Genomic DNA, 14208 nt, shown 5'->3' with positions numbered 1-14208 from the left:
TCGATGTGTGTAATGATTCACACTAGAGATTAAGAGGTGCTATTACACACCTGATCTGTTAAACAACACCTCTCTCTTCCTCTGCTCCACCTTTCTTTGCCATGTACGTGCAGCCAATGCCATTTGCTTTTCAATGAAAAAAACACTACGTTAAAACTTCAACAAGTACCAGCCTTTGTCGTATCTCGTCAATCAGCGGGCCATTCCATAGACGAACTAAAGACGGGTGAGCCGTTCCCCAGGCCTTGGAGTTTTGGAGAACTGAGGGGGCTGAGGAGTACTTTTGATTTGTCTCTCCTTTGGTGATTTGTTGACTCTTCTGAAGTTCAACACAGTTAAAAAAAATAAAATAATGTCAGCTTTTCCTCAGAATATTCCTCTGTGTCTTTCCCCCCACATTGTTTTATCACAGCGGGCCATTTCCCTATGCTGTCATGGAGAGATCAGCGTGGCTGTATTGATATGCATCCCTCTCTCAGTGTCATGAAAGGGAAATCATTTACCAGTTGAAGAAACGTCACTGCTTTTCCCCCGATACGATTTGTCCCCCCCCCCCCCGCCGCAGACTTTTCACTTTTATCGTAGGAAGAGGAAATGGATGTCTGTGTGTGCCTGGGTGTAAGTGTGCGTGTGTGTTTGAAGTTGGACATATGAAAGCTTCCTCTTCTGTGTGAGCTCAACAGCAGGTGGGCTGGTGCGTGGGTGTGTGTTTGTATCTGCCGGGTAAAAGGACTGTCAGGACCTGGTGTGTGTGTGTGTGTGCGCTCTTACTTGTTGATTTAGCATTCTGATGGCCTCCAGGTTGCTTCGAAGTCTAGTCTGCATGTCCTCGATTTTGCTGAGGTTTAGAGCCACACAACCCTGCTTTTCCATGCTGTAACATAAGCGTATGCACACACACACAAACATATATAAGAAATGAACTGTACAATAAACCTTACTACCCGTTTGAGAATGATAAAATTTACTTTCCAGCTGCTGCTTGAAACTGGCTGGTAGTTGTAGTTTCCAATAAAAACACATTAAGTATACACTTCGCCTGTCATGGTCAACTTTTAAACTGTAGTATTTTTGTTCAATGATATGCATTTGCGAGACAAAAAACAGTTCCAATCAAATGTCCTCAAAATCTGGGGCATGAAGAAGATGGCGTACATCACCTTCATTATAACTTATTACTAAACTCAAAGATGGGTGAGCAAATGAGTTCCAGAAATCATTAAATTATATATGAAAGCGCTTATAAAACGGGGGAAAAAAAAATACAAAAACAAAACGAACGCAACCGCAGCCAGGGAACATTAAGAGTACAAGAAGCCATTTAAGATTTTAACTGTTTATTAAAAACGTTTTGGGAAATGACAAACAAATGTTGGGGTCTGCTATCTTCAGACCCAGGGCTGACTAAGGAATGTCTATTAAATTAACGACGGTGGATAATGGTGCTCTGTGCGGGCTGAAGATCTAGCTGCCCCCGCTTTACGCTCTTTCCTTCATGGCCCAGTGAACCTGTCCAGTTAGCATTCGGAAAAACCTTCTAAATACTTTATTGAAGACTTCTTAGCCCATTAAAGCACCACTGTACCTCCCCAATGTTAATTTTCTTGTAAAAGAGCAAGCTGGGATTTTCTATCAGAGCAGTGGATGGAAAGACGGTCCCGTTTTGCTTCAGTTGAGAAGACGGGCACGCTCATCGCAACGCTAATAAATGGCATTATTGTTCCTGTGGATGTGGGTGAGCTGAGACACACACACACACACACACACACAAACTTTTCTCCCTATTAACGATAACTTAAAACATTTAAGATCTGTGGAGACACTTGAGGGAGATGCTAATATGTGAACTGACATTTTTGTCGGAAAAGTTTATGAGATTCATTAGTGGAAGAATTCAGATCCCATGTATTTGTAACCATCTATGGTAAACCTCAACCAAGAGACAATAACATAAACAACAGTGACGGTAGCTCCACTGCATGAAAACACTTTCCACCGTACCATCTCTCGACTGGGATCTCTCTTTTGGTTTTCTATGGAATATGATGCAACCTTGAGTTACAGCTTATAGCTATAAAACTGAATAAAAAACAGTTTAAGCAAGAAAAGAAGAAACACAGTGAAGCACTTAAGGAAGGGATTCTATCTATTTGTTGTTCTTGTCATCATTAATGTTTGACTAATATACTGCTCACTGTTTCAGTCAAATATCAATGATGAAATTATTCTTAATAATAATTAATTTATTCATTCATTCATAATTCATACAGCAGCTGTCAGAACATAATCTGGATCACTGCCTATTAACCAACAAACTAATCAGGCTTGGACAATTTAAGCATTTCTTTTTTTTTTAAGAAACCTCATTTCCTGAAAATGAAATTCATAAACTTAACATAATTGCAACTGACCCTTCCAAATCTTTTAATTTCACACCGTAATGACGATACAAAGAACATTAATAAGAAGAAGTGCTGACGTTTCCTTTGATCTTTTAAATTGTAAATGCCTTTTAGAAGAGGAGTTGCTACAGCAAAGGGAAAAACAGGAGGCATAAAATCCAAAGCGCAACATCTCCGCAGATTCCTCACATGATTTAAACGCTTTCCTAGATGGTAATGCGGTCTTCAGCAGATCGTGAAACATCGCCGCCGCTGAGACAACTGTGTGAGATTTATGCACCCGATGTGAGACGCCTGTGCAAACATGTGCTCCCGTGCTTACACGCAAACATGGATGTGTGTAATTAGCGGCCTAACCCAATCAGCGTGTGTATAATTACAGTCATTAGTGTCAAAGCCAAGCTGCCGTGCTCTCTAAACCAGGCAATAAACTACATGGACCCTTCACTACTCCGATCTTGCTCTCATCTTTCTTATTTACTGCTCTCATCTCAAATTTTATGCAAGACTTGACTGTCTTCTCCAGCAGTCTTCTTATCTCCTCTCGCTGTCTCTCTGTCACTTTGGTTCCCTGTGTTTGTACAAATCCTCCGCTGTGATCACTGGGTGCTCTTAATTGGAAGCACATTGTTAATGGTGCGACTGATGATGCCTGATGCTTTATGAGCGGCCCCCCCCCCCCCCCCAGATGGGTTGTGTCAGACAGTCACAGCAAAATGCCTCCATCTCTGCCTCCACCACTTAGTGCATTTCAATGTGCACTTGCATTTGAATATTTTCAGATATCACTTTAGATAATTTGAGGTGAATTGTGAAAGATTTTGATGACAGATTTTTTTAATTGATTTGAGACTGGAGTGTCATTTCTGTTGAGCAACACACGAAGATGTTTGCATCTATGCTTGCATTGCATGCCTTTCAGATTTCACAGCAAACCCAGCAGTAGACTAATTTACAGCATAGACACTGCTCCGTGGCACAAACAGAAGCGAATTTTGCATTGATCCTAATGAGCATTGTTCCCAAGCCAAAAACCCTGGTCTCAGAACAACCAGCATCTCCAACCGGCCATCCAAATAAAGACATATACAATTAACAGATGATGAGTAGACATAGAATTTGACATCTCTTTACATAAAGTACATCCTTGAATTTGATACAATACTCTTCATTTTGGGCCTGAAACAACTTTTCGAACAGTTTCTTTTATCAATCTAAATGTTTACCTTCTCAATGCCTCACCTCTCCGTGGGCTTTACTGGTACAAACTGCCATCCATAATGTGAAGCCGTGACACTCCGGCTGCTTTGGAACAGAAGGCCATGCAATCATAATATATTTCTTTAATAAAGGCATATCTAATGACAAAGCCTCCACGCCGTGTCGATTGCTGCCAGTGATAGTGACAGCAGAGAGACACTGCAGATATCCCCTTTGCCACCAGTAATGAGATTTATACACTGAATGTATATGGCTGCCATGCAAATATCATGACACATCTGTTGCCTCATGGATGTATGATTTTCATACATATGGCATTTTGGTTAGGTGTGTGTGGGGGTCTACAATAATGAAATGAAATAAATTAGGAGTCCTCATAATAAAGAAAAGGGGAGAAGGAAATAAGAAGAGAGAATGGATGAGGAGACACTATGGAAGAGGCTTTCATTCACTGTTTTTATCTCGTTCCATGTTATTATATTCGCTCAATCAAAACCCCTCTTATGCATACATCTATATGAACTGCCTCTCTCGCTCTGTCCCCCTCTCTCGCTCATTCGCAATTATGAGGGAAAGACAAAGAAAAGCGATTCATCTTTCTGTCGCGGCCCCTTAATGATATCATTAAAATGACTGACAGCTTTGAATAGCAATGGAAACCTACTCCAGTCAAAACAAATCTGATCCGTTTTGGAAACAGAGCCGGGTGGTTCGTTAGGGGAGGGGTGCAACATGAGCGTGTGCATGTGTGTAAAACGGGGTGAGGTGGGTGAAGGGGGGGTCGTTAATGAGGGAGACCTCAGGGGGTCACACTGGGAGTATGGGGAGTACTGCTACAGGCAGGTGCCCCCACAAACACCCTCTCCCACACGCGCAAACACCCTCCATCTCTCACTTCCATCCTACAACCAATCCCATCTGTGCCACGTTCCTTTTAATTGCCTTAATGAACATATCAAATATATCTCCTCTCTATTGATGAATGCTATTTGACAGTCGTGGGAGTGGCAGGCACGAGAGGATGGGCCCTTGATTGGAGTGTAATCATTGTTAAAGGCCCAGCGTGAATAACGTATTCACATTGACGAAGAGACACGCACAGACACACACACACACACACACACACACACACACAAACATATACACACATGGGGAAACACAGGTGGCTAGGCCCACAGGGTGTTTCATTCACAACTTGGCACTCCTGCTGTTATTACCATCATCAGCTTTGTTCGGGCTAGATTGTGTGTGAAGGAGCGAAACACGGTGGGCAACACATTTGTTGGATGTGAATGCTAAACTCTGATCAGCTGGTGGATGCATATGTAATGCAAATGTATGCACTTATATGTACACTCTCTCACACACACACACACACACACACACACACACACACACACACAGAAAGATGACTCACGTTGTCTCTTCTTGCGGGAAGCCCAGGTCTCGGATCCAGGCCTGCAAACAATTAGAAATTGAAAGACAAACCTGTTTTTGAAAGCCTCTCTTTTGTCTCTCCCTACTTGTAGTTCATTGCTCTTCCACTTTGCACTTGTTCACCTTGAAGCGTTCCATGTCTCTCGCCATCTCATCCCCCACTTCTTTCAGTCGCTTTACCTCCGCCTTCAATGTGTCATTAGAGTCTTGAAGATGCCTGACGAAGCCAGGGAGATGCAGAGACAACATTTAACAGAGAAACACACACTCACACACAGAGAGAGACAGACACCTATTATCATCAAGAGACTCTAGTTAACATGGGAGACAAAATATTCCGCCACACAACGGCAATGGTGTCTGTGTTTCTCTGCTTCCAGGAGAGCATTTAACTAGCAGTTCAGACATTATCACACACACAAACACACACACACACACACACACACACACACATCATGATCTATTATAATGAAACACTGTATATATTTCAGCAGCCATTTATTACTTACCCTTGTGGCTATTTATTTTAGTATTTTGTGATGCCACCGATTTCTCAGTATCCAGAACTATTAAAACAAGTTGTAATTCTGATGTTTATTGTACTACTATATTACAAATCAGAAGCATGAAACTTTTATTTAATGGGAGGATATGTAGAAATGTCACGTTTTATTATGTTCAGGGAGTTCCTGTGTGCATGTAAGAAACATTCTATTGCTCCAACTTCACGTAGCCCGTGTGTTCCTGGTGTAAAAAGACAGTTACCTTTGCTACAGGTTACCATAGCAAAAACGTCAACAAAACACACACACACACACACACACAGTATCTTAAGAACGAGAGAGAGGGGAAAAAAGCAGACACAGACGGTTATGGTGCTGCTGGGCGGGGCTGAGGGAGGCACCACAGGGGGTGGGATGACAGAAGACAGCTGGACCGCTTTGATCTCTGGAAAAAGGAATATGTCACGCCCATGCCAATGTGTGTGCGTGTGTGTGCGTGAGTCATGATGACGCAGATATGCAGAATGACAGTCAGGTGCGAGCATGTCAGAGAATCCACCTGAATCACTCCGACACATGCACAGAAACACATACTACACACAAAAACACACACATCATTGTATATGCGTGCACACACACACACACACACACACACACACACACACACACACACACACACACAATATAATCACCAGTTTGCAGGTGTAGCGGTTTGCTGTGCTGTTTAACCCCCCATCTTTAGGCATCTTTAGTAAACAAACATACTGAACAGGATAGAGAGAGACACACACACACACACACACACACACCAAAATTCACTAATTGAAACAGTAGCGTAGATAACAAAGACTCACTCTTTCTCTTCAGTGATGATGAGCAGCACCTTGTTTTGGGCCTTCATCCGGGCAGTGAGGTTCTCGCTGGAAGCCCTGAGAGGAGAAGAAAGACTTTGACATGTCAATGTTACCTAGTGGAAAACTAAACCAAATAAGGCTTTTTATATGGACATAAACACCCACCAGTTAAACAGTATCTTTTACCTTAATAATGTAGTGGTGTTACTTTAACATTTATTCAGTGGTCATCGCCTTTACAGTGTACAAAACCCATATCAAATAAAAAGCATGCAAGGTACTGGGAACTGTTTTTTTCGAAAACAAATGAATTGAATTAGTAACAAAAAAACACATCACAGGGTTAAGTGTGGTCCTACTTTTGTTCAGTAATCCAACGGTTGACGTTAGTCATGACCAGCTGACTCTCATGGCGTAGGTTTGCCTTGTCAGACCGCGCCCCCTCCAGCTCCGAGAGGAGAGTGTCCACCTACAATTCACAGTCAAACATTACCTATCACAACGCAAGCTGTCATACAGTAATGGTTAATGCTGTGTTATTTCCTAACTTTAAAAACCCACCATCTATTCTCTGACTGGATTCGTGATGAACAGAAACTGGAACATTCACTCCATCATTGTTTCAACATGCATTAGTTAAACCAGATGTTTTTACAGCTTAAAAAAACATAACTTTCATTCATGGAAGATATAAACTTCTAACACTGGCACTCCAGATATGGGTTTAAGTCTCTCACTCTACACTCACACCAAAGGTGTGAAATAAAGGAAGGTAAAAAAAAGAGGGATAAGTGGGGCTCTAATAGATGGGGCGCAATGACAGGGTGAAAATAAATGTCAGAAATAGAGCCTAATAGCAACACAAGAAAAGAAAAAACTGTTCAATGGAGAATAATGGGGGATGAAAGAGATGGCATTTGCAGACGCAGGTATAAATAACAGGGTTAGGTATTAAGCAGGTGCAAAGCAGGAAAGATGGAGGATGGGGAGAGCAGAAGCAGACTGAGGACGAGATTGGAGAGAAGAGACGGGTGAGGGGTGAAAACAGGGATGGGATGGCACTGGCCAAACTGCTGACTTTTTCATTCTGCTTATCAGTCAAGACCTTTCCAGGCCTAAACTCTTGGGATCCTGACACATTACCCTTATCGCCATGGAAACACATTGATATACCATACCATTTTCCCACAAAGACTTGGGAAAACATGAAAAAAAGTTTCCAATATGTGGGCCATGATTTAAGGATTCCAAAAATGTCATACGATTAACCCAAAATGTCAAAAATATCAACTGCTGTGTGAGGTGAATCATGTACTGTGTGCATGTGTGTGTTTGTTGAATCCCAAACGTACACCAACATATTTTCCTGCTGATGTTTATCTTAAAAAACCCCACAGAGTTAGATGTAAAAGACAGCTGATCCTATAGATGCTGAGCGGACTGTAAAATAGTAAGCAGGAGTAATCAAAGAAGTGAGCCTTCATTTCATCAAACGACTTCAGTCGAAACAGGACAATATAGCGAAGAGTGGAGAAGCATCAAGATGACAAATACAACAGAGACGAATTGTCTGTAGTGTTCATAAAGTCTGTAACTTTGTGTCTGCTTGTTGATCCAGTGATTGTTGGGGATTATGTCAGTATGTACTGTAAGTCAAACTCCTACAAGCCACATCCACACTCACAGCACGGTCACCTGTGCACCGCAAGGTTGAAGTGAAAATAACATGCTTACATGTACAACTGTATCTAAGAGAAGCGAAATTCGTGCAACAACTCACAGCAACGTCACATATTTTGCTTCTGTATTATTGCAGCAAAATGTGCAATGTAGTATAACAATTTGCTGCGACATCAAATACTTCAGGAGCGGACAATGAATGAAAAAACCCCAGAGTTGTGATACTTGATACATACGTTGGCTAAAAGGATGCATTGCAGCGCTGGCGAAATCGATTGCATACTTCACATACTTGTTTTGTATTTCAGGACATTTAGGTTAACGCCACCAGGCTGACATGAGGTTTGTCATAAAGAGGTGACTTTCAGTAAAGTCAGATTGTAGTCAAAAGAGAAAAACAGAAAGGTTTGAGTTTGTCTGTGAGACAAGCAACATGGGCAACCCCCCATATGTCACATTAATGTGAGATAATAAATGTGCAATTCAAGAAGAGGACAACACAAATGAATAGGCTGCTTCACATGTGATAGGAAGTTGTGAAGATGACAGCGGTATATAATCAATGATTCAAATTTAATAACATGATGAAAGATTTGACTTTTAACTTCAATCAGAATAAGGAAGGGCTATAAATACAAACTGAAGTAACGATGAAATTACACCAAACAAATCATTTAATTTTGAAGAGTAAACTCAGTCAGGGCATCAGTTGTAATTGCATGTGTCAACAATGGAATACATATTGTGGATACCCTGTTTCATGTCATGCACGGACACATCTTCTTGTGAAGGAAGTTCTTATGTCGCCTAAAACCACCCGTTAATACTCCAATAGTAATTATATACACAGAAATATCAAAACACTACCATTCAAAAGCTCAAAACACCACAAAACTCACAACGCATCTGCACACACCTCCACACGCATGAGCATGCACACACTCACGCAGGCGGGATCTACGCTGTAATGACAGTAATTACCTGTGGTCCCACATTAACATCTCTCTCCTGACCGTCCGACTGGCTCGGCTAGTGGAGGGATGTAAATCGCAGCACAAGTCTGATGTTGTGATTAGGACTAAATTACGCACCATCACTCTGTTTCCACCAGTGTCAAGGGAGGCAGTGAAAGGGTGTGTGAGAAAGAGGGGGAGAGTGTGAGAGCGGGACGGACATTTAGAGAAAAAGGCACAAAGGAGGTGCAATTGCAGGCAGGGGGAGGAGTAAAGTAGCATACCTACTTAACATTTAGATTGGTTTTGTTGCGCAAATATTTTAGCAGATGATGGGGGCTAAAAGGGGCAACAAAATGCATTTGGGACACACTAACCAAGTCGGGCGATACCACTGGTCCTTTCAGGTCTATGCTAGAGAATATGAGTTTACCACTGCAGTGCTGGTGAAGGATGTGGGATCAGCTGCTGCAACAGTTTTTGTCATTTTGATTTGTTTGCTCTATCAAAAATAACGCAGAGTTGTCCAGTCCACAGCCCACACTTTTCATTGACAATAGAAACAATATGGACTTGGTGCAATCTTTTTTTCTGAACTTATACATCTGAATGAACTTTTATGACAAACCTCATAGTGTATCTGCAGGCCAAAAAAAAAAAAAAAATAAATAAATAAAATTGATGGGGACTTAAGCAGTTAATAGATTTTCCTTCTTTTCTATTCTTCATGGAGCTGTGGACGAGTATCACATTGCACATCAGCTTTAGGACTAAAACATACCAAGCTGTCCAAGGTCGTGGGATGAACATAATTCAAAGTTAACTTTTCTTGGGAAAGAGAGGAATATGAAGATGAGGGACTGGTTGCTGCTACCATCACCATCAAACCGCCAGAGCTAAATACGAGCCAGTACTCTGTTCCACTCAACTCTTCAGAGCACACCCTCTCATCAAATTAATGAACACATTTATTGTTAAACACGTTTTTATAAAACATTCATTCATTCTGTCTAATTAAAAGACCCAACAGGCCTGACATCACTTAAATATGCATACTTATCACTCACAGGGTCTGAATTAAAGATCTACAGGCATGTGTGTGTGTGTGTGTCTGTGTGAGTACGGTGGCAGGAGAGAATGACGCTCCCTAAGCAGGTCTTCTCACTCTAGGCTTAATGGTGATAATCATGGCGTGACCCAACATTAAGACCATGTGCGTATGTTTGTGTGTCCCTAATGGTGACGATGATGACATGTTCTCCATTAGACGAGTCAGTGGGCCACAGCAGATCTAGCATATTAATGATGCTGATGATGGCTTCTTTAATTACCTTCGTCTGCTGCAGCATGGCCTCACTCCTTTCCCAGAATCCTTTTTTATCACACTCTCCTACGCATGCTGCTGGGTTGTTTATCAAAGGCTGCCATCATTGAAGTCCCCTATCTTGTGTCTAAGCCTGCGTGAGCACAACTACATTACCAGCCTTGGTAGAAGATGCTCACCCACCAGCTGGATGAAGTTACCACATCTATCCTGTGCTACTCTAAAATATAGAGACGACTCTGGCTGTGTTTTGGGGTGCAGACTGTAAATGTGTCCATACATTTGCACATATTCGGAGTGCTCTTTACCTAGCCTCGGATCACACCGTTTCTGAATTTAATCGTAACATTACCAATTTTAGACAGCATTTCATTTGCATTTCTTTATTTAATATTGCATTCAAATTCATCGCAAGAATAATTGTTTTAAATAACATTTAATTTCCGAGAAGTTTGCTTTCTTCTAGTTTCTGAAAGGGGATGTTTTGTAGAAAAATAAGTTTAAAATGATCAAAGTAAGGCGAGTTCTTTTTTGGTATTGTACTAAATTCAGTCATGTGAGCACTTGCATCATTCAAAAAATACCAAACCTATTAACTTAACTCTGCATTAGATTGAATTAGCCAGTTCTTGAGGTTTGCAGCAGGATCACTGGAGAAAAAAGATGCAAACAGTGTTGTGCAGCATCTAGGACTGCTTTACTTGTTGGTAAGCTCCTACAATAGAAAGCTATAAGTGAGTCCTGGATGTGAGGGATTCCCATTTAGCAGACTGTCCGATGTTTAGTTGTCCAGGTGACCATCCTACAACAGTGTTTAGCTGACAGCAGCAGCACAAAAGAACAATTTTAGGTTTTTATTGTTGCTGCATTGTTTAGTGATGAGCTGATGCAGCAAGAGTTTGGAAAAACACTACCAGCCGCGTTATTTCTGCACCTTAATAGAATGTTGGAATATAAAATAATGTAGAGGTGGGAAAGCATTTATTTATTATTTTCCGCTACATGATTGATTTGTAGGAAACCATTTCTGCTCACATACACACATACACACACACACACACACACACACACACACACACAAAGTGCCAAGGCCAATCTCTTCTTAAAAGGCCCTCAGTTCACTTTAGAGTACAGTGAAGGAGGCCAGAACTCAGAAATGCAGGGTTATCAGTGAGCATCATCCTATTCACATGCTCTCTTAGAGAGCAGCCTTTGTATGAGAAGTGGGACATGCTATTTACTAAAACAAATACCACTTAATAAAAGTGGTGCTGCGGCAAAATGCTGAAAAGAAGAAGAAACCTGCTTTCATAGGTAGTCTTTATTCTTTGGTTCTGAGACTGACAATGACTCTATTTAAAGACATCATTAGTGACACGAAATAGCTCTTTCACAATCTGTGAATAGGATTTTAGTAGTTAAAGTTGCAGCTAAGGTGAGATGATTAACGGATGGCCTTGAGTAATTACAATAACAGCAATCCTACGTATTTGTATTTCCACTCATTATACAAGTTTCCTTTACCAAAGTCTCAAGCAGGTATACAAAAGTGAAGAGTCTGAACTTTGACTAAGTGATAGATTTTTTCTAAAGCGTTATATGAAACTAAACTAAACGTGACCTAAGAGTGAGATAAGTGTGTTCAGCGATCGGATTGTATATCAACCATTGAAGGACTGATCGACAACAGTTTGTTCATACGTTCATTCATAAGATGCTTAGAATCTGCTGTGCTGTGCAGTTAGATATGTTTCTGGTGGAGCTGCTGAGCCCCGTTAATCAGCCCGACTGACCAGTGAATTTAAAATCCTAGATTGCAAACCAATTTGCCATCTCTTGTCCATGGATCTAACTATAGCATCTCTGTTCTCCATATGCCTGCTCACCAAACATGTGAGAAGGTAACTCAATGGATAGGGCTGTGTCAAAATGTCATTTTTGTAGGTTTCCAAATGAAGCTTTGAATGTCTGTCGTCAAAAAATTGGGAATGATATGATTTTGTGTTGTGGTGGTTACATGAATGTACTAATTTGTGGTGCTGTAAGATTGGTGCTAGACCGCTCCGTTAACACAGGTCCGGGCCTCACTGTTGCAAGCGGGAGTTTTTAGTCGCAGTGAAAGTGTTTTTTCTGAAAGGCTAAAACGCCGTTAAAAAGCCTTTGGATTGAAGCAGAAAATGACTTTCCATGAAAAACATAATGTGAATTATGTAATGATTACATTGAACTTATTTCAATAAACGTTTACTTTTGGAGCGCCGTATCGCTGGCTGTGTGGGTGAGAGAGCGACGGAGAGAGGGGAAGAGAAGGTGGACTATCGCGCACGATGCCTCTGTAAGTTATTAGTAATAATTTGAATGTCAACATTATGAATGAAGCGTTGAACTATTTGACACAGCACTAGCTTTGGATATGACATCGTTGTGCTCAGCACAGACACGTAGACTTTTAAAAATAATTTGAATAGAGGAAACACTGCTATTAAATGAATTGAATGTTTAGACTTTAAACTTGTATACATGTTTATTCACATTACTAACTGTATTGCCTGCAAAACGCTGAAAGATTCAAGCATTTCAAAGTGGACAACAGAGGCTGAGCCACGCTGTTTGTTGCCCCCTGGTGATGCTGAATATACCCCATTGGATGATATGGAAATAGAAACCATTGGCCAAGCCTAATGAGAGAGAAACAACCTTTAAATATCTATGCACCTATTCCACATCTTTCTCTCTCCTTCTTCCTTTGCTAAATATTATATGCCCCTCATGATCTTTTGCATACAGCAACTGTGAGGTAGAGAAAGAGAGTGACAGCTAAGAGGGACACAGAAAGTTATAGAGACAACACAAGAACAATAGCAGCCGTGTCTGCTCGACTGTCCATCCCGTCCCTCAGATGAATTACACGACTGTAGGTTAATGAACTGTGTTTGAGGGTGATGGGACACAAGGACACGCATGCACACACACATTGAACAAATACAAAGGCCATTCCATGGTTAAACAGTCAGACAATTGGACCACTTCTCTTTATTCATCAACTAAACAAATGAGTTTCATTTGTCTGTCCTCGTTTCTCCATTATCAAACGTGTGTGTGTGTGTGTGTGTTTGTGTAAAAACGGTGATCTAGTGTGGGTCATTTTAAGCTAATTAAGCTTAAATTAGCTTGAGATCAATGACCAGATGAGAACGTTGGCATCCGGAAAATTAAGAAACACTGCACACTCATGATTGCACCGCCACATTTCAAATAAAAACAATTTTGTCTGTGATTGATACCTGCAAGTATGTGTCAAAAATGATTCGATAACTGCAACGCTGGGAAGCTAAATCACTGTATCAGTTGTGGAGTGGTGAAGAAAAATGGATCAAATTACATTTCTCTTTGTCAACCTCAATGTGCAGAATAAAACAGCTTCTTGTGATTCAGCGCGTCTTGCTCAAGTATACTTAAGCAGCGACCAGGCTCGTCTCTCTAATCACTAGGCAGGCACCCTACTGACTAGGAATGATTAAAAGCTACTGTCTAATTGTACTTCTATAGGATGACATCAATAGTTGTAAAAACTTTATGGGAATGAAAACATGCTTATAAACTTTTGCTATCTGAAAACTTCTCTGCAAATCCTCATTAAAGCTGTTTGAAACCGTTTACTCTGTGCTAAGAGAAGTTGAGGTAAACACACTAATGACTGTGATTGTGTGTGTGTGTGTGTGTGTGTGTGTGTGTGTGTGTGTGTCAGAGACAGACAGAGAGAGAGTAAGTAAGAGGGAAAAGGAGTGAGGGCTGATCTGATCAGTCACAAAAACACGCCTCATGTTTACCACA

At 41.1% G+C, this 14208-nt stretch overlaps 1 protein-coding gene across 1 annotated transcript in view; it reads right to left on the bottom strand.

Annotated features, from left to right (window-relative positions):
• Nucleotides 1-14208, bottom strand: part of LOC116385090 (trichohyalin-like) — a 94313-nt gene that overhangs the window by 9657 nt on the left and 70448 nt on the right. Inside the window, exons 23-27 of the mRNA XM_031850286.1 lie at nucleotides 6777-6886; nucleotides 6418-6492; nucleotides 5184-5277; nucleotides 5041-5081; nucleotides 772-874 (exon numbers count right to left, since the gene is read on the bottom strand). Of these exons, the coding sequence (XP_031706146.1) occupies nucleotides 772-874; nucleotides 5041-5081; nucleotides 5184-5277; nucleotides 6418-6492; nucleotides 6777-6886 (423 nt within the window). The remainder of the gene's footprint in view (nucleotides 1-771; nucleotides 875-5040; nucleotides 5082-5183; nucleotides 5278-6417; nucleotides 6493-6776; nucleotides 6887-14208) is intronic.

The sequence above is a fragment of the Anarrhichthys ocellatus genome, unplaced genomic scaffold (genome assembly GCF_004355925.1).
Source record: "Anarrhichthys ocellatus isolate YVR2014 unplaced genomic scaffold, GSC_Weel_1.0 scaffold10, whole genome shotgun sequence".
NCBI classification, from domain to species: domain Eukaryota; kingdom Metazoa; phylum Chordata; class Actinopteri; order Perciformes; family Anarhichadidae; genus Anarrhichthys; species Anarrhichthys ocellatus.
Note: the sequence above shows the minus strand (reverse complement) of the source record. Positions and strands in the feature narration are given on the sequence as shown.